The sequence below is a fragment of the Peromyscus maniculatus genome, chromosome 1 (genome assembly GCF_049852395.1).
Source record: "Peromyscus maniculatus bairdii isolate BWxNUB_F1_BW_parent chromosome 1, HU_Pman_BW_mat_3.1, whole genome shotgun sequence".
NCBI classification, from domain to species: Eukaryota; Metazoa; Chordata; class Mammalia; order Rodentia; family Cricetidae; genus Peromyscus; species Peromyscus maniculatus.
This window is the reverse complement of record NC_134852.1, coordinates 83,588,943-83,614,552: the sequence shown is the minus strand read 5'-3', so window position 1 is coordinate 83,614,552 and position 25,610 is coordinate 83,588,943. Positions and strand designations below refer to the sequence as shown.

Sequence of the window (25,610 nt, the reverse complement as noted above, 5' to 3'; positions counted from 1 at the left end):
TGGATCCTTTTGGGAGCCTTTTCTGATCTTTTGATTCTCTATTATGTATGAGTCATATAGCCAGCCTATTCTTGGTGCATCACTCTAATACAATCACAGCACATCCCTATAAGGTGGTCAGTATACTTAAGTGATAATGAAGCTATTGCCATGTCAGAAAGAGAATGAAACACTGGGGCTCATATGCACTTTTTTTTTTTAATATTTTGCTGTTTTAATTTTTTGACACATATTTGTGGGGTAATATGTTTAGTTGTGTACAAATATATGTAATGATCATATGTGTGCAATTTGCTTATATATCACCTTAAACACTTCTCAGCTCATCATTGTGAGAACATTAACTATCTTCTCCATCTGAAACACATTATGTATTATTGTTGGTTATGGTCATTCTATTGGGCAACACAACCCCAGAACTTCTTACCCCACATAACTATAACATGATGCCTGTGGCTAACCTCTGTCCCCCTTTCTCATCCCCATGTTCTTCTTGTCCCATGGTATCCAACATTCTACTTTCAACTTCTCTGAGATTCTATATATAAATGAGAACATATAGCATTTGCTTTTCTCAACCTGGCTTATTTCACTTAACATAGTGTTCTTCAAGCTCATCCTCCCCCTTTTATTACTGTAGAGTGTATATTCATTATTTACAGGAGAGCTGTATTTGTATTTTTTCCCTTAAATGGGATAATATATTTAATTTTTAATTTAAAAATCAAAATGCATGTAACTGATCAGATATTAACTTTCAGTTATGATGGGGGCTTTCCAAAGTGTTCAGAGGTTTGAGTTACCCCTTCAGCTCAGGGGAACAGCTAGAAGATTGTTAATTTCCATGCATTGCTTCCATTTTGTAGGTTTTGCTCATAGACGTTATTTCTGATGAAACATTCTCTGTTACCAAAGAGCTCAGCATTTTCTATGAATTGTTACAAAAACATTCCTGTTTATGAAGCTTTCGGTCTAGATATAGGTTGGCAAGTAGTTTATACCCAAGGCTCAGTAGTAGGTATTTTAGGCTTCATGATCCATGAGTGACAGCTATTCATCTTGTGTTACTATAACAGGAAAACATTCATAAAGAGTACATGGGCAAATGGGCAGAACATGGCTATGTTCTGCTAAAACTGAATTAATATAAGCAAAGATAAACTAGTCATTGGGCAGGAGTGAACCCAGATATTAGAACTGCTGACCTCTGACTAGAATATTTTGATCTGATTTTGGATTCATCCTCTAAAAACACACTTTTAATAGCATCGTGGCTGAAAACACTGTTTGAATAAAGAAGATGTGTTTATTAAGCAATCGTGATTTGAAGTTCATACTTTTAGTAGATCTATCTAGGAAGCCTCTTGGTTAAAAAGACAAAATACTGCATTACTATCTGGAGATATTAGGCAGCCAAAAGTCATGTTTTGGTTTTTTTCCAGGTCTTAGGGTGAAAACTCAGTTTCAGGAGGGGACTGCTTAGGTAACATCAAGAAAGTATAAAGCTGTGCTTAAAGGCTTCTTGACCCACAGGAAACTAAGAGGAGGAGCCTCCCAGGCACTCCAGTGCCTCTGTTGGCCAGGGTTGGGAAATACACCCTGCTGATGCTGAATCCTTTGCTTCTGTCTTGGAAGATGTTGAGATTTTCTGGCATTTTTTTTTGAAGTTTGTTAATACACACAGTGGTCAGGTGTTTTTTGAAAATATTCAGTGAGGAACTTGTGGTTCAGAATGCCAAACACGTTTAGCACTGGTGTCCTACAAAGAGGAGGGTCTGCAGCTGCCACCCAGGACCAAACTATCTGTCGTATCTGTTGCTTGTTTATGTTCTCTTGGTACTGGTAGTATTCTCTCTCTCTCTCTCTCTCTCTCTCTCTCTCTCTCTCTCTCTCTCTCTCTCTCTCTCTTCCTCTCTCTCTCTTTCCCTCTGTCTCTCTCCCTCTGTCTCTCTCTGTCTCTCCTCTTCCTCCCCCACCATTCCTCCTTCCCTACATTCCCCTCTCCATCCCTTGTAAACATGAATATATCCATGTGAATAATTATGGATATAAGAAGAGTGTCATGTGAGGCCAAGAGCTTTAATCGCACAGTTCTAGACGTTTGGACACATATCAAATATTGCCATGCCAGGACTCTTTCTAGTGTAGAATCCTTTTCTTTGGGTTTCTGACATCTTCCTTTGCTTACACCACACTAGATCCAGTAATGGGCATGTTGTGCCTAATTAAGGGATTCTTTTTCTTTTTAGGCAGGCAGTTTTGCTTGCTGTGGGGTGAGCCTGAGATGCAGCACATTGTCTGGGGACGGCCTTGAACTCAGTCCTCTAGGAGGAACATCATGGCCATTTCCCTCTCAGTGAATGCTTGTTTGTCCCTGCCTGACCTCTGTCTCCTCTCCTCTCTTTGTTTTTGCATCCACCCCTTTACAACATTAAATCATACTTCATATCCCCATGTTTCCTTCCTACTTTGGGGCTGTAAAGTTACACCTGTTGTATTGTTTTTGAGCACGTAAGACTTGCCTTTTTCTATGGTTTTGTGTGGTCCTGGTCCAGTAATTTTAAGTCTTCGAGGATTAAAGCTGAAGTGATATAACATGACCATCTATTTTCAGTACAACTGCTTCATAATGTGGTTGATGCACAGAGAAAATTGGATCATGGTTCAGTTTCCCAGAGAGAGTAATGTGACTGAGAAGATATTTGGTGTCCCAGCGGGTAGAATTCAGGTCAGCAGCCTCACCTTCCACACTCATAGGATCCTGAGTTTTCTAATATAGACAAAGTCTCATGACCCTGGGAAAACTCCCATCTCATGCCTCTTATACCCTACATCATTAATTCCTGGAAACCAACAGCACCCACATTAAAGCCTGTTTTTTTTTTTTTTTTTTTTTTTTTTTCCCTTGAAAACTTAGGCTAACCCAAGTCCATAGATGAAGCCTAAAAGAATACTGTGTTGATGGTGCCCTCTCCTGGCTCCTCTCCAGTATTGCAAAGGAAAAAAAATGAAATTCACCATAACATTCCTAGGGCCATAACGATCACTCCCACTGTGTTGAGGAATAATGGTTTTCTTTGTGATGTAAGTTATTTTGAAAACTCATAACCTGTTCCACTACAAACTTCTCTCTCTTTTCATATCTGGAATAGATAAGTATTTGATGTTTGTTTATAGAGTAGTGGCAGCTTCCTCTTCAGAACACAGGAAAACCATCATTGGAGGTCACTTTTGAAAGGAGTGACTTGAAGACCAAGAGAACCAAGACTGCCACACGAATGGGTGATTAGGAAGCTGATGGACTGCCGCTGAAGCGATCCAGTGATCAGCCCTCCTAATTTAAATCTCGCTCTGCTTAGTAGGCTGAGTTTTATGATTGTATATTCTCTTCGTAACGAAAAGATAATCATGTGAGAGCTATAGAGAAACATAGCCTCTGTGGTACGGCTGTAAAGATGGACAGACAGCTGTTTCTAGAACTCTGTTGCAAAATAAACAGGATCCTTTGAATGACTCTTTTTGCATCGGTGGTGGTAGTATACCCTGCACTTTTAGTTGGATTCAATAGCATTTTAAAATGAATTGCCTTTTGCTGATATAAGTTTGAAAGCAGGGTTTCCTTTCTGTGGCATAATAAACCCTCATTTTTGAAATGCTCTGTCACTCACTTTTGGTTCCTATGTATGTTGTTCCCTATTACAAAATATTTAAGAAGAAAGATAAAATTGTAGAGCACATAATGCTCTGCTGAGTCAATGTTCCAAATTAGGTTAATTGAAAATGTATTCTTATTACTATTTATTATTATTATTCCTATTATTATTAGGGTGTATGTGTGTACTCACATGCATATGCATGTTCCTATGATGTGTGTGAACACATGTGTGCCACAGCACATGTGTAGAGGTTAGAGGAAAACTTCATGGTGGTCAGTTCTCTCCGAGTCCTGGTTCAGGATTGACCTCAGGTCACTAGGTCACCAAGGTTGTGTGGAAAATACCTTTGCCCACTGAGCTGTCTTGCTGCCCCCCTCCCAACTTTTATTATTGCAAACCATGCTTCCACAAATGATCCTGTCTGAAACTGTGTGTACAGCTTTGGTCTTCACTTCTTTGCAAGCCAATTATTGATTTGTATCGATTTTCTTCAGTCTTAAGATCATATGACTGGTTCCGTGTTCTCATTACAAAATTGGCAGTTTGCTCCTAAGAAAGGCTTAGCCTCACCAGAGGCAATGAATTGGCTCACTTTCTATTATCTACATTGACTGTAGAATGACTTTGTTAATTGGGTAGAGGAAAAACATTATCGCCCCCCCTTTTTTGCTTAAATCTGTGTTTGCATCAATAATTTTGGACATTTAAATATGTTCATTCAGATTTGTTTTTATCTTTGCGAGCCCTCTTCTGTGCAGAATGGCCTTGCTCCCCCAGTGTGCTGGGTAGATTCACAGAGAGCACTATAATTTGTCATTGGACTTTTATTTCTGAAGGGTCTGTTGTGATAATCTTGCTAGTTTCCACTCCTAGTCTGAATAGCATCTCCCTTTGTTTCCACGTCTACAGAGGCCCATGCTCCTTGGATCGCTCGCATTAATCTGTCTCAGTCTGTTTGTGTTTTCATTTCGCATTTGTATTTTTTGTATGTCTGCATTTTTTTCAATATTAAGACCTGAATAGAAACTTAGTTTTTCTTTTTCAAAATGACTTCTAGATGAACAAGGACAAACCATTCTTTCCCTAGTGATTAGAGTGCCTCTTTTCAACAACTATACACTCAAGTGCAATGTATACCAGCATTTGCGTGCTGGGCTTCTGTTGGATCTCTGCTAACGTGTTCTGTAGTGCAAGAGTCAAGTCTTGCTTCAGCCACACAACCCAACGAACCCTCTTTATTTTGCAAACCTCCAGCTTGGCTTCTCCCTGTAGTACCGTCTCTGAACACCAGATGGCATGAGATCCTTATTCTGCGTGTGCAGCAGCACAGAAGCATGGGCCGCCTGTGTCAGAAGCGAACCTGAAAGCTGATCCAGTGGTGCTGCCAGTGTCACTCTTGCTTCCTTCCCTGGTGTTGTAGCTTAAGATGCTAAAACAAATTAGCAGCCCAGTCTGGAATCTGTTTCTGTGGCCCCCCTTCCCACCCTGCATAGATCGTGCAGGACATACTGGTCTTTGTGTTTTCTGAGATCTTGTTGTGGTTCGGTTTTGTTTTGGGACTGCGTACACTCCTGCTTTGATTGGGATGTGTGGTACTTGCCCCTCTCTCAAGCCCGTTTCCATTTAACCCTTTCTCAGTGCTCATGAGGGGCCAAGGAAAGAAAGCCTGGAATGACTCCAATACTTGCTGCGCCTATCTTGACCACTGAATTGAATTTAGCCCGGCATGATATTTATCTGCTGGCGAGAGACTTCTCTATGTGAGTGAGGGTGTCCCTTGTCAGGTGCGGCATGGTGTGTGATGGGTCCCGTGCTGTGTTCCAGGTGTCTGTTTCTCATTTTGCTCCATCATCTGTTGTACATGGGTGTTCTGCTTGTGAGTATGTGTTTCTATGTCTTCAGGCCTTCTCATTTCACTTGAACCTTTGTTTCTTGTGTTACAAGGATGGCCATGCATGAGATTCACAGAAGTTCACACTCATGTGTGCTTCTCGTTACACATAAAGAACAGGGATGCAGACATATGGTTTGCATGGCCAGTTCCATCAAAGCCCAGCTAGTTCTATGCATATATATGATGCATATATATATATGATATATATGATGCATATATATATGATGCATATATATATCAGACTTTTTAAGTAGCTGTGGAATGTATCTGACTCATTAACAATGGGTTATGAAGGCAAAATCAGAGTAGCATTTTACAGAATATTTAAATATTTATTTAATTTAAATGTATTTTTATGTTATGTTTATGGATGTATTGCCTGCATGTAAGTATGTGCACCCTGTTCATGACTGAGACCCATGGAAGCAGAAGTTGGTGGAGCCCAGAAGAGGGTGTCAGATCCACTTGGAAATGGAGTGACAGATGGTTGTGAGCCTCCACGCAGGTGCTCTAAATTGAACCCAGGTCATCTGCCAGAACAAATGCTCTCTTAGTCACTGAGTCATCTCTCTAGCTCTTTAAAAAACTCTTATGCCAACGAAATGATAGGGACAGGGTATGTTGTGGCATTGGTTATGGAGTCAGAAAAGGGGAAGATTAATGATGGGAAAAAAAATGAAACTTAAAGAGAATCCAGAGGGTAAAGGGAACAGAGTCTCAGTAGGTAGAGACAAAGGTAGTATGCAATGTGGCTGGAGGAAACTTATGGGAGGTCATTGTCTAGGAGAATCCAAATGCCCCTGGAAACACTCATTGCCTATTTTACTGTAGCATCGACAGGTTCTATTATATATTTCATACAGGTTTTTATAAACTTCATAAACAGTAAAAGGAGGTTTGTGGGAAAATTGAGACTTTCACATCATCAGTTCTGCCATAAGCTGATTTCTGGAAGATTGTTGAGTAAAGCGGATATTTGTGTTGTGTTTTGTATTTTTAATCATGTATATTTGTAAATTGCCTGAGACCATTACATTTCAAGGTCCAACCAGGGCCAGTCCTCACTCAAGGGGCCACAGGAGGTTTTGCATATGCCCGGACCCCTTAGAGGAGAGAAGTTGTTCCTATTCAGTTAAGGTGGGTACATTTGCAAAGTGTATTTTAAGGACAGTAGACCACTGAAGAAAACATAGCTCATCTGAGGATGAAGATGGGCAAGTGGATCTTAGCAGTAGATAACCTCCATTTGCAGAAGTAGCCTGGGCTGGGACCTACCAGCAGTTGCTTGTATTCCCAGCCTTGAATGATCTGGGAGGAACCTTAGCTTGGGATTACTCTGAACTCATATGCTACATAGGAAGAGATTACTTATTTTCACAGGATCAAGGAAACTGCTCCCTCTCTTTCTCAGTTGCCCCTTCTTGTTTCTGAATGGGACTGTGAAAGGATGCACTGTGCAGACATCATTGTATCTGTATGGCTTCACTGTGATTCTGTGGGGCACAGACTCCCTTATGTAGAAGTCACAACTAGCATACCTCCTCCATCTTATTTTTTATTCTGGAAATTGTCTTGTCCTTTTATTTAGTCAGCATCAAAGACAGAGCTCAGAGACCCCATACTGCCAAGGCTAGATTTCCAGAGTGCCCCGAAGTCCTCAGTGAATGACCTCTGGATTTTTTGATAGAGAAGAAACCTATGTTTCTGGGGATTTAAAAATTTTTTGTACACAGCTGTTTCCTTTCCAGAACACTTAAGAATATTTTAGAGATGTTTTCCTGAGTTTATAGAATTCCTGAAAAAAAGAATTTAAGCTCACAGTTTTTTCTTCCCATTTCCCTAAAAGAAAGGTGATAGAAAATTCCATACCATCAGAAATAGCACTAAAGAAACTTTATAGGGAGAAATTAGTCATGTGAATTACCTTGGACATTAAAATAAAGTAAATGGACATTAGGACTACATAAATGGTTATATGCTCTTCCTTTTTTAACTTAACTGAATCATGATGCTAAAAATAGCAGCCCTTACAAGGATGCATTCTTCGTAAATTTTGGAGCTGGCGACTATTAAAGCAGATTGGTTTATTTGTTCTCAGGGGACTCCTTTGAGAATAGTAGTTTTTCACATTACAAAGGAGAAGAATGTAGTGCAAGGGAATTGAGTGAATTATTCAAGATGACACAGTTTCTCACAGGATGCTCCTGGACTACCTTCAGCATCTCTGGGTGTGTTGGGCAACCCTAGGCATACGCCTTTAATTCCTGGAGCTCAGATGAATTTAATATTACCTCTATAGATTGTTTTCCATAGTCAAATTATTTTAAAGATGCCTTCTCGAAAGTTTTAAGTTGTATTTATATTGTTGTTTTTTGTATACTGCATCTATTAATGAGATTTGTATTTTATTATTATTACTGTGTGCATGTGTGTGTGTGTGCACATGCGCGCGTGCGTGTGCGTGTGCGTGCGTGCGTGTGTGTGTGTGTGTGTGTGTGTGTGTGTGTGTGTGTGTGTTTGTGTGTTTACGTATGCTGAGGGAAATATGTGCAGGTCAGGGGACAACTTTTGGAAGTCACTTGTCTCCTACTATGAGTTCCAGAGATCAGTTTCTTAAGGCTTGTGCAGCGAGTGCTTTATCCACTAAACCACCTCACTGGCCCTGTTAATAGAACTTAATATTTCACTATACATTTTGAAAATTCCAGAGGAGAACACTAAGGACCATTTCTAATAGCTTCGGTGACACACTCCTTCCAGTCTGTAGTACATCTCTCCAGATGACAGGGATGTCTGGGTATTTTTTTTTTTTTCCATTTTAAAAGGCATGTGTGTATGGTGTGTAAGTGTGTGTGTGTGTGTGTGTGTGTGTGTGTGTGTGTGTGTGTGTGTGTGTGTGAATATGGAGGCCCCAGGTTGATGACAGAAATCATCTTTATTTTTTCTTCCACCTTATTCTTAGGTCTGGCCCTTTCGATCAAAACCAGAGCTCATAGAGATGACTGATTTCCTCTGGGGGTGCCTTGCCTCTGCTCCCTGAGTCTGGAACTCTAGATAGGATGCCAAGCACACTGCCTGGACCTGGGTTCTGGGGATTTGAACCTAAATCCCCTCACTCGCTCGGAAAGCACTTTGACTACTGAGCCTGCTCCCTAGCCTCCTGCATGAAGTTCTTAGGGTCTGAGGCCAGCTTTCTCCTCCACCCTCAACTCCCTGCTGAAGCTTCCGGCTCAGCTACCAGGTGTCCTTTCTTTCTCCCCTTTCTCCTTCACCTAAATTATAAGCTGCTGTCAGACTTATGTGTGCAAGGCTTTGGCTCTGATCGCTTCACTCTCCTCCTGAGTGAACCTACGTTTCCTTCCTCTTCATACTAAAATAACTCCAGATGGACCAAAAACTTAAGTGTAAAAAAAGAAAATGTACAAAAATCAATGGGAAGAAACACAGCTGAATTAACTTACAAATCCTACAGTTAAAACAAAAATGCTCCTCTGCAGGATGTGAAAGTACAAAGACAGCCGTCAGACCTTGGCTAATTTGATTAAATAAATAGGAAAAGAGCTTATTGCCAGTAATAACTTGTTAAATTCTGACAAGACATATCGTCGGTGAGCAGTTTCCACAAGGAAGATCCGTTCCAGTTGTAGGCAGAGGACCAGCTGAGCGCCCTGAAAGATAGCCATATCATAAGAACAAGGACCGGATTGACAAACACAAACAGAAATCACAACAGCCAGAAAGTCCCTGAAAGTGTTAAAGAAGAAACAAAAACGATGCATACTCTAAGTTCGATGAGCATCTAGAAGATTTATTTTATGTTTATTTGTGTGTAGGTACGTGCGCCTGTATAGGCCATGTATGTGGGTGCCCTGAAAGGCCAGAAGTGTCTGTTGGATCTCCTGTGAGCTGCCCAAAGTGGATTCTGAGAACTGAACTGGGGTCCCCTCAAAGAGCAGCAAGCTCTCCTACCCACAGAGCCCTCCTTCCCACCCACCCCCATGTCTGATAAGTTTAGTAAACCATTTGATAAGGTCTGTTAGAACCAAAACGAGCCACTGTGACACCTCAGGGTTACACACCTGCTCCAGAAAGGGGACTCCAGGATAGATACATAAGCCTGCTGACTGAACTGCTGTCCACAGCAGGGAGAATATTAACTACCGGCCTGCACTGATACAGCACAGCCAGGATATGTGTCCTTGGAAAGACACCCATAGGTGTATATTGCTGGTGTGACCCCAATACTATAGCATATTACTTGAGAAAGTGCAGTCATTTAAAAATGATTCTTATATATATTTTCTCCTGTAAAACACCTCAGAAACTGCTTATGGGTATCAAAGCAGACAAATGGGATCAGGGTCCACTCTGAGGGCACAGGCTTTGTTTCATTTCGTACCTTTCAAAGTGGTGGGCATATATTACTTTTACATAAACAAAATTAAAAAGGCCAGGAACAGGAAATAAAACACCCATATTTCTTGCAGAATAATAACTAACCCTTTATTGTGTATGTTTAGGGCACTTTGGTCTCTGACTCAAAACAGCCTGTTGGAATCTATTTCTTTCTCTCTATTTTTTTTTCTTCCTTAATTTCTGGGTTCACTGAATTGCTTGTTTGGTATTACAACACGAATGATTTTTTGGGTCTCCCTCCCTGCTGCAATGACCCCAGTCTTTTTCCTGTTTGGTTCCAGGATGATTTCAAATCCTGCCCCCTTGATTTGAGCCCTCACTGACTTGTGAGTTAGGAACTACCTTTCCTACCTGCTGCTGAGCAGAACTCCACACCAGGTTTACTTCTTTTGAACATTACCACCCGGGCCCCATGCTGTATTGTGGGGCATGCATACCATCTGGTGCAGAAGAGCAGGTTTCGCATCTTGGCAACACCCAGGGTATCTAGCACAGAGCAAGACTTGGAAAAGACCAGACGTATTTGTGGTCGTATTTGTAGAATGGTTGACAGGTACATGTCAAGGGAGAGTAACCTTCTGTAGGTTAGTGATCATGAGCAGGAACAACTGTGATTCGCGTGGTTCTTAGGAGGTGGATTTAGTGCCTCTCTGTTGCAGGGATTATGACTGCAGATATATTCACCCCCTGGGACCTCCATGGGGTTATCTCCAGTGCCTCTGTTGATTCCATAATCTAAGAGTATGCAAGTCCTTTATATAGAATGTAGTCTATAAACTGCCATGCTAGTATGTGTACATATGGTGTTATATGTAAATTATCATAAAAATCATTTATAACCAACATGCACTTCCTTTTATCTTTTACTTAATCTGTAGATGATTCACACAATGTCAATATTATATAAGTAAGTAGTTATGTTGTGTGGGGGATAATGACCAGGACAGGAGTCTGTACTTATTCAGTAAGGACACATTTTACATATTAAAAAAAAACAAAAAACAAAAAAACTGTGTTGTGCTCATGGTTGGTTGAATCTGTGCATGTAGAAGTTCTGTCTATAAAGGAAGCTCCAGTCTATCTCGTGTGGGAGAAGATGACTGGCCCTCGGTCCTAAGAGTCTGAGTTTGAGGCTATGCAGAGACACAGGCTGGTCTCGACGTTCTCTGATTCCTTCTCCACTGAAAGTACCAACTCCCACAAGAGCCTCTTTGTATCCGAGGCTCCCAGTGGTGAAGGTTAAAGTCCACCCATTCAGGTGTCAGTTCACCATTTGTATAATCTGGGAGTCGCATTCCAGAGCTGCGGGCCCCTTTTCAGAACCTGCCTAGTTGAGATACCACTTCCCTGACAGTCAGGCACTTAGGCCCGAAGAGAGAAAACCACCATGAACTACCCCCTCCTAGCAAATTTTCTCCAACAATTAACACTGCACTAACTTGACATCCTCTTTCCTTATTTGGCTTTGTAGACCCTGGTCCTTTTTTCTATTAATTCCAGACATTAATATTTTCTTTCATGCAACCGCCGCCATTCACCCGTGAAACAGTTTGAACATTATGTAGCTGTCAAGATGCTTGGGGATTACCCAGTATGCCTTGCCTGTGAGAAAGTGACACCACGGAGGCCGAGTTTTGAGATGTTTATTTTGAGAGTACGCTGACAAGCATGAAGGCCCTGATCCCAGAGTGGCAATTTCATTTAATTAAAGGCCTCTTTTTATTATAGTTTTCCCCCACTTTTTTTTTTATATATATATATCACAATGATTGTTAAATCCTGACCAGCCAGAGGTGTTCTCTCAAGCTGCTGAAGGAGGGGGTGGGCAGATGCTCACTCACCAGTATGAATTCCACTGAGTGGCTGTGAATGCATTTCTTTTTTACTAGCCTTCAAAAACTGCTCAACATGGGTATGTGTTTTGAATGAGGTCTGGGCTTCTCTTCCTACACTGCCAAACTTAAGGCGGTAGAATTGGACACATCCGGTATTTGTAGCTTATTTTAATTTCTTTGTTTTAAAGTTAATGCCCATGCATTACTGGAATGCTAATCCAGAAAATTCCTGCTTTAGTAAGGCTATTAACATTGAATAATGTATACTGTCCAGTTGCATAGTGATGCCACCGTCCACTCAAATAGCTAGGGAATGTATTGCATTTACTTTTCTGTGGTTTTTACTACTGGGGCCACATGGAAACATTAAGAAGGGGCCTACATGACAAACTATTGAAGTAAAGAACGGTAGTTCTTAATGACGTGTTTGCAGAAAAGTGGTGGAATTAATTTTTTATGATTAACTAAAATTAATTTCTGATATAATATTTGTAGATGGTATTGGCTTGAATTTCGTATCAGAAATTCATTTCAATGGATATTCTTAGAACCTATCGGGGGCCCTGAATTAGATGGTGGGTCCTTGCATTTATCCTCACAGGGCTGGGTTTTGAGATGGACCACAGTGCCATAACACTGCAAGTCCCAAGTTTCGTCTTTGTAGCCTCTTGGGCTGGCCTTCCCTGATCTCGCTGCTGATTATTCATTTGCTCCTGTTTCTTCACTCACCTGATACAGATGAGCAAGTATATCCTCGGCATGCTAGATGGCACACAGACTCATGTAACACACAGGCGCAATACATAATTCATGCATTACGTTTGTAAGGTTCTTTTCTTTCCAGTTGATCTGAGCAATGTGGAGGAGGATCTACCATCAGTTTGTGTGTGTGGCGGTGGGCGGGAGTGGGAGTGAGGGTGTGTGTGGGGGGTAGGGGGGTGGAGGTAGCAACTTGAGGGATATTATTCATTCCCTTTGGCATCCATTTCAAAGCACCCCAGGAGGGGCCACTCAGGTCAGCTGTGTCAGCGCTGAGGCCAGCTGAGGGCCTGGTGGATGTGCTGGTCCTGGGTGGGGACAATGTGTGCAGCTTTGGTGCAGATGCGAGGAGGCAGCAAAGAATGGCCACTCTGTTGATTTAATCTCTACGCCCCTGGTGCCAGTCTGAGCCCCCTCACGTCATCTTTTGAATGAGTGATTGCGGAGACCGGTTTATTTGTTATGATTATATTTCAAGGTATAAGAAGATACGATTAAATCGGCCATCTGCTCAATATTTGGAAATGGCTGCTTTCCCTTTTCATGGACTTAACGCCGATCCTAGGAGGGGCAAGCTTCTCCCCAGGATTCCTGACACTGACTTGATTTTTCGAATTTTTGTGGGTTATTGAGGGGTGACGTATCCACAATGAAACCACATAAAAAGTCTAGAGAGCCCATTCGTAGTCAACCACTAAAAGACAAAATGGAATTAATGGTTTACCCTTACATTGTAGCACTTTTCCCTCCCCGTGACGCATCCAGGGCTTCCCATCCCTCTGCACAGGGACATCATCTCAGTGGGCTTCCTGGCTTGCTTCAGGCCTGGGGACTGTGGGAAGAATCTTGACTGGGTAGAGATGTCAGGTGTCTATGTGTATTTTTAAAATTCTGTCTTGTTCTCTCTTTCCTTTTGAAAGGCACAAGTGATCCGTATGTGAAATTTAAGCTGAATGGGAAGACGCTGTACAAAAGTAAAGTCATATATAAGAACTTGAACCCGATTTGGGACGAGATAGTTGTGTTGCCGATACAAAGCCTTGATCAAAAGCTTCGTGTGAAGGTAGTAATCCCGACAGCTTTCTGGTCAGCTCCTTCCTTCAGAATCTATATTCTTCTGTAGCTCTCAGGGCCTCCTTAAATGTGCACTTGCTTCAATTAATCCCTCCATTTTTCCCTGAGGCTGGATTGAAAATTTAATACCGTAGAAGGAATTTTTTTTAAGACTCTTTATGAAACTGTGTTTCCCTCAAATCAAGGAGATACATGTGCTACGAAGTCACCCTGTATTGTGTAAATAATGTCCTTATTGGCTCTATTTACACTTGCTCAACGTGGAAGAATTATTACTGGCCCTGTAGTGGTGACAAGTGTAGACACTGTTCTCATTAGAAAGAACTTTATACTTAACAGAGCTTCAAGTTACCAGGTGTAAGCATCAATGACTCCAACATCTGGGTTTCAACTGTGTGAGTTGAGTGTGTAGAATGGGATGGCTGCACAATCGTTAGCAAATTTCTATTTAATTGGCAGATCTGTTCACCATGGAAAATGCTAAGTTTTAATGAGAGGCCAATTAAACTATAGGGAGGGTCCATTGTGTGTAATATTTTGTTGTATTTGACCACTGCCTTAAAAGTTTGGTCTTTCTTTCTTTCTTTCTTTCTTTCTTTCTTTCTTTCTTTCTTTCTTTCTTTCTTTCTTTCTTTCTTTCTTTCTTTCTCTTTTTTTTCTATTGTTTTGAGCATGGCTGGCAAAATAGGCAGGGTATTTTTTCTCTGTATAGTCTTGACCACAGTTTTCTTCAACCTCACTGTGCAAATTATTGTAAGGACTGAACAATGAATTTCTGAGTCCCCAGCCTATTCTGTATGTTAGTCATTTGATCAAGCCAGCTGCTTTGGATGGCCCTGTGTGCTAATGTCCTCCTTGATTTCTAGGTATATGATCGAGACTTAACCACGTCTGACTTCATGGGGTCTGCCTTTGTCATTCTCAGGGACCTTGAACTTAACAGGTATCATTCTTTTACCTTGAATCATTATCAGTGAATTTTAGGGGAAACCCATGCTCATATTAAATCATGCTTATTTCGGTTTTTAAATTATTGAGGTCCATAATTTAACTTAAAACATGTTTTTACACTTTATTTTGGTAGTAGAACAGGGAGGACCAGTTAACCAATGTGGAGTTTGACAATGTCAGAGTTTTTTCTTCCACCCCCAGAAAATATATTTTCATTAAATGTGGTTCTGTATTCCCCCCACCCCCGCTGTGTCTAATCTTTATGCAGAGGTAGTAGGCTTTTGCCTTAGGCTTCGAATAGCTTAGCAGGCCTGCAATATTGCCAATTAATGTTACGATCAAGTGTTGTCTTTTTGCTTGCAGGACGACCGAACACATTTTAAAACTGGAAGATCCAAACAGTTTAGAAGATGATATGGGAGTTATTGTGTTAAATTTGAACCTAGTTGTGAAACAGGGTGACTTCAAGAGGCATGTAAGTGTGAACCTTTTTGATTAACCTCTCCACTGTGATGGATCTTTGATGACTGACCAGCAGGCAGGATACCTGTCAGTTGTACATTAAGGGGAGAAGTGAAATAATTGCATAAAGTGTCAGTATGCAGTTATCGACACTCTTTCTCATGAACCACTGGCCAGGCAACCAAGAAATAAGAACTTATCTGGCTGACTAAGGTATGGTTAAGATTGCTTTTAAACTCATAGACTGTATGTGTTTTGCCTGAATAAGCCACTTGAAAATACAGTTTCCTTAAGTGTCAGGGCTTCCATTTAGTAATTTTTAGATTCTGGGTGACTTTTGCCTTTCATATATTCAGCTCTGCAGGCAGCTCCCAGGATATAATGTTAACGTCGTGAATTATGAAGTGATCAAGTATCCTCTTGCAATATGTTGAGTCCTTTGCCTTCTTTACTGGCTGTTGCTTTTAGCTGCTAACTTTTCCACTGGGTGTGCTTTTGTGAAAAATGCAAATTTTAATGTTCTCTCTTCTATCACATGGAAATTTCTCATTAACACACTATATAGTGGCGATGCTGCACCATCAGTGAAGCATTTGATTTTGTTAAGATAAGATAGAAAGTCTGCTCTTACAAGTAAACATGCTGATGAAAATAATAATCTCATTTTCATATTCATGGATTGCACATCATAATTCCAATAATTAAAATAAGAGCACAATGTGTTTTATTACAATTTACTGAAAGATATTTTTAAAGCAAACTAAAGAAGTTCCTGGAGGAAGAATAGATGTGTTACATTTGATCCTGCAGGGAATCCAATATGAAAATCTGAAGCCTTTTTAGAAATTAGGTTTCTAATAATACTTTCTAAATTGAGGTAAATATTCTTTATTTTAGCTATTGCTTAATCTTTCGGTTGTAATTAACTTCATGATGAAAACCATAACTAGTAATTTACTACTAATTTACTGGTAAACTCCTAGGAGCTAGCTAGTAATAGGAATAGTAAAAGTGTACTATGAATTTTTCATTTGTCAGAGTGTTAAGTAAAAATTCGCTTTCTATCATTTGAATTCCTTAGGTTAATTTGCTTACAAATAACAGACTAAAACTCTCCTTATACTTAAGATAACACTGTTCACACTTGGGACCTCAAGGAAACTGTTAATATGATGAAGACAGCATTGTCTTCTCTGTCCCCCTCTGTCCAGGGCTTTTCTTTACCTTCATTTTTATCCTGTTGTTGTTGCTTCAGAATCTATGCCCTGGATTCACTGTTCAAGTGTATAGTAGGTGGTGGGTGACTTGAGGTGGGTGCTAGCCTAAATTAACACGCAATATAGATTTGTGTTTGAACCAAATGCTCATGGCAGAACACTTGACACCCAGTGTTTCTTTAGTGACTTCTATAAAGTTGATGTCTCCCATGAAAATGGCTGCACCTTTTGGATTTTTACCAGCTCAATAGACTATGTTCAACAATATTATTGCACTTCAACTGCATTTCAATATCACCACATTTGGAATTTTCAAGTATTAACTATTTGATTTTGATTTTTCTCAAACTGCAGAGCAAACAATGCAAGAAGCAACTTGGAATTGCACTTATGATACATCTCAGTGTGTCTTTTCCAAGTACCAAGAATATCCACTGTCTTCACCTAACTTAGCCTGGCCCCTCTTAGTATTTGAGAGGCACCCCCACTTCCTCTGTTGAGATCGCCAGCCTTTCTGCTTACTTGTATGTTCTCCTTATGCATTGCCCAGCAGAAGCCAAGTGTGCAATTGATTTTATATAATGAGAAGGCAATAGCACAGGGAAGCCTGCCTATCTCATATACTTTGCTTTGTAATTTCCCTTTTCTATTTATATACTTGATCTAAGCATAAGCAAAGGGACAGTACTGGAGGAATGACTTGTTTTGAGACATATATAGCCATCATATATATATACACATATATATATACATATACATACAGACACTTTATATATATATATGTACTTACAGGACTAACATGGTCCATTTGCGGATACTAGATAGAAGAAAACATTTGTTCTTTTTATTAAGATTAAGTGAATATTAAAAGGCATGTTTATTTTGGGTTTTTAAGTGGAAATAACAAGCCCTTGGACCTAGAGGGCAGTAGATTTATGTGATTAGAATGCTTGGTTTATACGTTACCACTTATGTGTAAACTGTAGAGGAGTTCCACTTTGGATTCTCAGTTTTGCACCAATTTGTTTTTTTTTGCCATCAGTGAAGGAAATTTTGTTGCTTTAGAACCAAAGAGACAAAAAAAATCTTAAGAGGTGCAGCTTTTTTTGTGTTGTACATCTAAGTAGGGTACATCCCTCTGACTGAAAGCCTGAGTAAATTGTACTTCTTTTTTTTCTTGGAGAGGAGTAGGCTCATAATTAAAATCGTGGACTTGTCATCAAACTATCTGTGTTTGACTCCTAGATCCACCATGTCTCAGTCAAATCCACAGGGTTAGTTAACCTCTCTGCGGGTTTCCTTCTTGTGTGAGATAAGAATGGGGGATACCTGTTTTATAGCATCATGGAGATTGATATGACCAACTATGGCTCCAGACAGGGTAGAAATATTCAGTATATGGTAGCTTGTAGCATTACAGTAAAGTAGATATCATGTTAGTCCTAATTTGCTTTATCTTTTGTGATGGCTACAAAAAAATCAAGCCTATGCAAAAAAGGACTCAATAGCTTTATACCCCTATAAAGTTGTCATTAATTTCTGTTATTGGATTAAGTGAAAATACTTGGTATTTTTATTGAGAAAATGCCTGAGCATTTTCTTTCAAACCTTCGTTGTAGTACCTTAACTAGGTCAGGTGCACAATGATGACCTCACCGTTTCCCCTGGACAAATATTAATGAGAACCTGCAAGTTCTCTCTGGCCAGTCTTAATGACTGGCCAGTGAAATGTGAATGGACTTCTCTTGACCATTGGTTCCTTTTCAGGTTTCTTATTGATTGAGGAGAAATAGTAGCAAAATAGACATACCATTTACCTGCATTTTTTCTATTCCTTGAACATTATAGTAAATGTGGTCTGCTTAGATTTCATAATTCAATTGCAGTATTCTGAAGGTAACCACGTTTTAACAAGCAGTTAGTTAGTGAGATAGAGAGCAGAGCATTGCGGTACTGGGCACTGACTTGGGAGAGGAGATGGATTTTGCTGAAAGAAAATTTCAACCCCAGATGAAATAGAGCAGCGTTTGCATGACAAAAGAGGGATCAGAAAAGAATAGGGTTAAATGTGTTTACCTTCAAAACTTTTTTCTTTCTTCACACATTTGCTAAATCAACTAAATTAATTTCATTGGACAATGGTGATTCTAAAGTTTTTAGTATTTTCTTTTTTAATTAGGTTATAAAATAACAAATTTCCATATGGTATAAGTTCTGCACTCTTTTCTGTTATTTTTGACTATTGAGATTTAACCTATGAAAATAAATAGAATTTTGTTTTCTGGTAACAAAAGCTATGGATGATCCAAACATGAACTAACATTAGTTAATAATTTACAAATATTTTTACAATGCTACCTAAACATTGTAAGTGGGAGAAACACAATCTTCCTTTTTGGAGATGAAATGTATTATTTCATTTAATTGAAAAAATGTTATTGAGATAGAATGATATTTGTCTGCCATTGCTGATCTATCCTAAATACTATGAAAAAATGATGTGTACAACTATATAAGTGTGATATTCCTTTGTTCTTGTTTTCTTGTTTACGTGAGCTTTTTGTGGAGAGAGATAAGTGATGGCAGAGGCTACCTTTCAAATTTGGAAGATAATAACCTGAATATAATATGCATCATATGTAATGTAAAGTAGTTTAATTATGTTATAAATGATTCAATGTTTATCTGTTTCATTTTTATATCTTCACTATACAATGAAGCGTTGGTCAAATCGGAAGCGGTTAAGTGCCAGCAAGGTAAATTTACTTGTTTTTTTATTTTTATATAATCTGAATAAAACTTCATTTTTTTACACATGCATTCATATATATATATATATATACATATACATAGACCCATTCATATATATACATATACACACACACATATATAAAATTAGTATCGTTCAGGCTTGATTTGTATCAGCATTCTGTACCTCTTATTGTTTTAATGAATAAAAAGGAAAGGCCCTTTCTTTAGAGTTTCATTAAGTGAGGGCATGGCCAGATGTTGGAACTTGCACTTTTTTGAGTGGTGACATTTTATATGTACCAGGGATGTTAGAATTTTACACTTCATTAAGCTTGGCACACATAGAATGTGGCATGGCTAGATGCTGTTCCTTCAGGAAGTTCTTTGCCATGAGAAGCTAATGTGAGTACTTTAGGGGCGAAGTACAGACTAGAAGAACATGTGACAGCCATTATCTATCTCTCCCATATCTTCTCAGTGTACGATGGTAATATTTTAAATATATCACAAAATACTGGTGGGTTTTACATCATTACTATATCTAAGCAAGTGTATAGTATTTTACAGTTTGTACAAGTGGGAATACCAATGAAAGCATTCAGAATTTAATCATTTATTAAGTTAACAAATTAGAAAGTTATACATTAGGTAACTAAACATGAAGATTATTCTAGAAGAAACCCACCACCACCACCAAAGTATTTTTAACTCAAGTTATCAGTTCTTACTACTCTACATCAAGAGATGTAGAATTCTAGTTAAATGATGGGGTGCTTCAGGCTCTTTGTCTAATTTGATTTCTGAATGTGAGGGCTGATCCGTGCTTGTGGTAGAAAGAAGTTGTGCAGACAATCACTTGTATATGAATGAGTGTGTACATACACACAATTTCTAAATTTTAACTGTATAATACCTCAGGTGACTACTTCTCTATACAATACGGAGTCTGCATCAAGAACAAGAATTCTTAATATTTCTGAGAGAGAGAAAGAAAGAAAGGGGGGAGAGAGAGAGAGAGAGAGAGAGAGAGAGAGAGAGAGAGAGAGAGAGAGAGAGAGAGAGAGAGACTGTCTTGTACTCAGGAATCCATAAGAGTCAACGTTCTAACGCCACACTCTGACTATAGTGTGTCCACACTGACTATAGTGCACCTGCATTTTAAGCATGTAAACAGAATTGTAAATGGGGAAATTGTCGATCCCCCATCTCACTTGGTTCCTTGCACCCTGGTCCATGTCCAGAAACAGATGAGGACACGATGAATAATAGTATGCTGTCATCTTCAACATTCTCCACCTTTGCCTTATTCCTTTATAGTCACTAGAGGGTAGGAGAACATCGTTTCTCACCACAGAAGGGAGTCCAGCTCTCACTCTCTGCCTTAAGAGATGCTGTAACCACCCAAAGCAGTAAAGTTTCCCAGAATGCCTTGGTGAAGCCTGACAAAGCAGTATTTTCTCCTTTATTGATTCGGCTGCTGCACTAAAACACCGGTACTGTACATCAATAACCATCTTTAGTTAGGGAGCTTCAGTCTGTGGAAGAGCACCGGCAGTTTGTGGGAGAACATAAAGGCGAGAAACAGAAATTGTGAGCCTGGGGAATATTGGAGTCCAGGGAGGACAGGAGAGGTTATGGAACAATGGCCAAAGGAACGAAGAGGGGTAGGAAAAACGTCGACGGCTTGGATAAAGATATGAAAATTATGAAGGGGACAGAGGATCCAGAGAGCAGTATTTATATATAGATACTACAGAGTTATGTGTTGAGGCTGAGCCGCCCCTCTTATTTTTCTTTCTGGAATTTTGACTTCAGTGTGCTGGGCTTAGGAATGTAATAAATGCCCAGAGCCAGTACATATGTTTAGTAAAATCCCAGACAAGTAAAGCTTGATGAATTTTAGAGATATTCATATGTGAGACATGAAGATTATACATTGGGGAACACTTAATGGTGATGGTGCTTTCTTTGCATTGGGAAGTATGCAGTTTAAGGAGGAAAGCGAGATAGCTTGTGATTTGGCTTACGAGAAAGAACCACTGGGGAATTATACACCCACTGCCATTAACACTGTATAAACACGAATAAAAGTCTCTGATCATCTACCTTTTGATACTTTTAAACCACAAATTTCTTTGATTTATAAATAATATTTTGTTATTTTACATGTATAAATGTTTGCTGCATATCTCTCTGTGGGCCACATGTGTGGCTAGTGTTTGAGGAGACAGGGGAAGGAGTTAGATCCCCGGAAACAGTAATTACAGATGGTTGTGAGTTGCCACGTAGATGCCCGATATTGAACTTGGATTCTCTAGAACAATGGTTCCCAACCTGTGGGTCAGGTTAAAGCCAGTTTAGGGGTCAATTTGTCTCTTTCACAGGGATCACATATCAGATATCCTGCATATCAGATACTTAGATTTTTAATTTGTAACAGTAGCAAAATTACAGTTATGAAGTAGCAATGAAATAATTTTATGGTTGGGGGTTACCACAACATGAGGAACTGTATTGAAGGGTCGCAGCATTAGGAAGGTTGAGAATAGTTTTTCTAGAGAAACAGCCAATGCTCTTAACTACTTAACCATTTCTCCACCTTCTCTTTTAAGATTTTCATGTTATGCTTAATGTTAGGAAATGTCTGAGATAAATATTACTTAGCTGTGAACATAAAAATTATACTTCTGTGCTACCTATGCCATGACAGGGGATTTAAATCTCAATCTGATTCATCTATGCCTTTATTTAGATGGTTGCTTCTTTTTCTCTATGAGCCTTAGATTTTTGAATTGCCCCAAATGTTCCTGAATAAGTGTATCCTTGTGGCTCATTTTAGAAGTGTGTCTTTGATATTTTGCCCTAGATTTCAATGTGATAGATATATAAGTGTAGATGTAACCAACCGTCTTATTAAATAAGAAACACAGAACCAATGTAAAAGAGAAAGCCAAGAGGTCAGAGCTCAGAGCTAAAATCTCACCGTTCCTTCTGCGGTGGTCCTAGCTCTCTGAAAAAGAACTACTTCCTGTGTGTACGTTTTTCATAGTCTTTTTTGTTCTGCCTTCTCATTGGTTGTAAACCCAAACACGTGACTACCTCGTCACTGTCTGTATGTACAGCCCCCCAGGTCTTAAAAGCGTATGTCTCCAATGCTGGCTGTATCACTGAACACACAGAGATCTACCTAGCTCTTCTACCAAGTGCTGGGATTAAAGGTGTGTGCCACCACCACCACCACCACACTCTTGCTATGGCTCTAATAGCTCTGACCCCCGGGCAACTTAATTTATTAACATACAATCAAAATCACATTTCAGAATTCCACCACATATAAGGATAGTGTTTAAGATAGGCTTAGCTTCCTCCCAGGAAATCTTTTAAAATGAGTATCTGATGGAGAATCCGGGATTTGATGTAATAGATCATGGACTGGCATCTCTGTCTTTTGCACTGTGGCTGGGTAGTACTCAGTGTGGCCAGAGCTGCTCGAGGACTCTCTGTGGTGTGCTGTGATGGCTGCTGCAGCTCGACTCAAGGACACTCACAGCACTTACAACCAGCAAACAGTTTAATACAAGGAGGGACAGAAAGGGGGCTAGAAGTGGAGGTAACAAATCTGGGACAGTACCTAGACACCTGGTAGCTCTATTATCCTTCCTCCCTCTCTCCCTCTCAAAGACACGCTCGTGCGTGCACGTGCACACACACACACACACACACACACACACACACACACGCACGCACACGCACACACTTGCTCATGCACACATGCACACTCACACATGCCCACGGAGTTGGGGGGGTTCTCCTCATTTGGTTTGTAAAGCTGTCTGAACACATGTTTCTTTAGCTATGGATTTCACGTTCATTTTCATGGGGATGAGTACACACTCTCTCAGGGCTCTTCTTTTGACCTTCTGATTCACACATTAATATGTCAGCCGTCTAAGATAAGAGAGGACCTACACCAGTGTAACATTTTTATTGTCTGTTATGAAATTACGTGACTAGTAGTGCCAACTCTTGGCCCGTCTGGCTTTATATTCTTTTATTGCAGTTTCTGTCTGTTATTGTGGAGGCTGAGCTCTGCGGGCTGCACTTTCTAGGTCTCCTAATCATCTGTGCTCCAGCTGGCTTGGTACAGGGAGAGAAATTGGCACAAAGAGTGTTTGATGTAGAGGAACTTAGACTGAGGGAGGAGAGTGAAAAAATTTGAAGGGGCCTCCTTCTGTCTATCTGTCTATCATTAACGAGCTATTCTGTGATCAAATCTCACCTGGGAAGAGGGGCAAGTTTAATGATTGCATTGTGTGCATGTAGTTAGGGTTAAGGAGCTGTTTCTACCCAAACAGGTTTCTTGCCATCTACTGTCTGAATGAACACGTCTTACTACACACATTTCTCTATGTGAACTCCCCGTGCCTTATTGGTGTGAGAGCCTGGGAGTAGTCTGAGGGACTCCCTGTTGCAAGAAAAAGCATTCTCCCAAGTGCTGGTGTCAGCTCTCTCATGAAGGTGGGGGCACCAAATCTCCTGCTACAGTGACTAGTGAGGGGCAGGGACAGCTATCCCAGGGCCAGTGAGGGACAGGGCTGGCTCAGCATGGCCCTTGAATTTCAACATGCATGGTTCCTATGATCCCCTGTGGCAACAGGAGCCATGGACATCAGCCCAGCACCTGGCTGCTGTAGGGCCAAGGACCCAGACATGGCCTGCGGCAGCAGCCTAAACCAGGCCCCCTGGGATTAGCATGGTCTTTGTGGTTGTGAAGCTCTTGGACACCAACATGGCCATAAGTGGTGGCCCAGACCACTGGCATCAGCATTGCCTTTGATGTTATCAGGAACCATAAACATCAACACAGATTTTGGCTGCTGTAAGGCCATGGACCCAGACATAGCTCTTTGCCCAGATGACACCATGGCCCCAGTGGCAGCATGGCCCTCAGATACCAACATGGCCATAGGATATAGCCTAGACCCTGGGCATCCATGTGGCCTCTGGTGGCACCATGGGGCACAGATGTCACAGACCCTGACTGTACTAGTACCATGGACCTAGACATGGTCCCACAGATCAGCACAGGCTCAGATGCCACCCAGATTGGCATGGCCCCTGTATCAGAGTAGCCCTTGGACACTTATATGGCCCAAGATGGTAGCTTAGACCCCTGGCATCAGCATGGCATTCAGTGGTATCAAGAGCCACAGACATTGACTCAGACCCACCAGGCTGTGCCACCCCACACCACAGGTGTGGGAGAACTGGACCCAATGGCACGGGCCTAGGAGAGCTGGCTCTGTCTGTCATCTGAGGGGTGGTCCCCAGTGGCTTGGACTGACCAGCTCAACTATCACCCAGATCCACATCCTGGGCCTTGGGGTGGTCAACCCTATCAGCTGCCCCACCTTTGACCTACTAGAGTGCATGAAGGGACTGGTCCCGCAGGACAATAACTTCGGAATCTCCATGACTCAGGGCAACAACAGGATGTCCGAGAGAAGTTTCAGTGAGGGTCCAGCCCAGTGATGATGGTGTACCAGAAACCAGAGACCTTGAACCAGACCAATGACTCATCACAATGAACATTTTGTGGGTGGGGCTGATTGGACAAAAGGGTATATTGTGTAACACACCCTGACTCCCAATGCCACTAGGATGACTGAAGAGGCGTTGGAAAGATGGAAGAGTGAGGTGGGCTTTTTGGTGGTTTGGTCTTGTTTTTAATTAATTTGGGGTGCATACTGCAGGGGTGAGGGGTGAATATGGAAGGATTGGGAGGTGAGTGGGATTGGGGTGCTTGATGTGATTTTTCTAAAGAATCAATAAAGAATTATGTCCAAAAAAATGAAGAAGAAAAAGAAGCATCCAAGGAGCCGAAGACAGAAAGAAAACAGAGCATGTTTCCCAAACACACCAGCTAACAGAGTGCTTTCTGTTTATTAGTTTGCTCGTTCTCATTTGCACATGTTCTTCAATGTCTGCTCATAGTAACACAGTCTCACTATTCACTCTTTTGGTTAAACTCAAAGCCTTGAAATTATACATTCACACTGCCACATATATCTTGGCCCATAGAGTTCTGTCTCTGCATGTCTGGGTGCTTGTTTTTTTAATCCAATCTAATATATCTCTATCTTATTTCTCCGAAGTATGTATTATCTGTCATCTATCACACCTCTCTAGCTTTTAAAACTGTTGGTGCTAGGAATAGAACCCCAGGTCTTAGGCTAAACACACACTCTACCACTGAGCTCTATCCTTGCCCTGTGTCTGTCTACTCTCTGTCTGCCTTCTGTACATTTAGATGTGGCCCTCCATAGCCCCATGCTAAGTGTCTCAACTCTAACCTTCTGCTTTCTTTTAAGAAGTGGAGGTCACAATGAGACTCTGGATACAGTGACCTCCAGGCTTTCCTGCTTTTTTGAGGCTGCAGCCATGCTCAGATAGGGCTGTCAATCTTCCAGAGCTTTATAAGCTTATATGAGCAGAGTCAGGGGCACTATCTTCCTAGCTCTTTCATCATGCCAGTCTTCTCTGTAGCATTATACTCAGTATTGCACCAAAATCTGTCATGGAACATAGCCTTAGA

At 40.7% G+C, this 25,610-nt stretch overlaps 1 protein-coding gene across 6 annotated transcripts in view; it reads left to right on the top strand.

The window, feature by feature from the left end:
* Positions 1-25,610, top strand: part of Mctp2 (multiple C2 and transmembrane domain containing 2) — a 280,804-nt gene that overhangs the window by 106,923 nt on the left and 148,271 nt on the right. For all 6 annotated transcript variants that reach the window (XR_013042415.1, XM_076545038.1, XM_076545044.1 and 3 more), the window contains 4 exons: positions 13,481-13,623; positions 14,501-14,577; positions 14,949-15,060; positions 18,985-19,020. Coding sequence is in view for 4 of the 6 variants with exons in the window: in XM_076545038.1 (XP_076401153.1) it covers positions 13,481-13,623; positions 14,501-14,577; positions 14,949-15,060; positions 18,985-19,020 (368 nt within the window). In the remaining 2 variants the exon portion in view is untranslated. The remainder of the gene's footprint in view (positions 1-13,480; positions 13,624-14,500; positions 14,578-14,948; positions 15,061-18,984; positions 19,021-25,610) is intronic.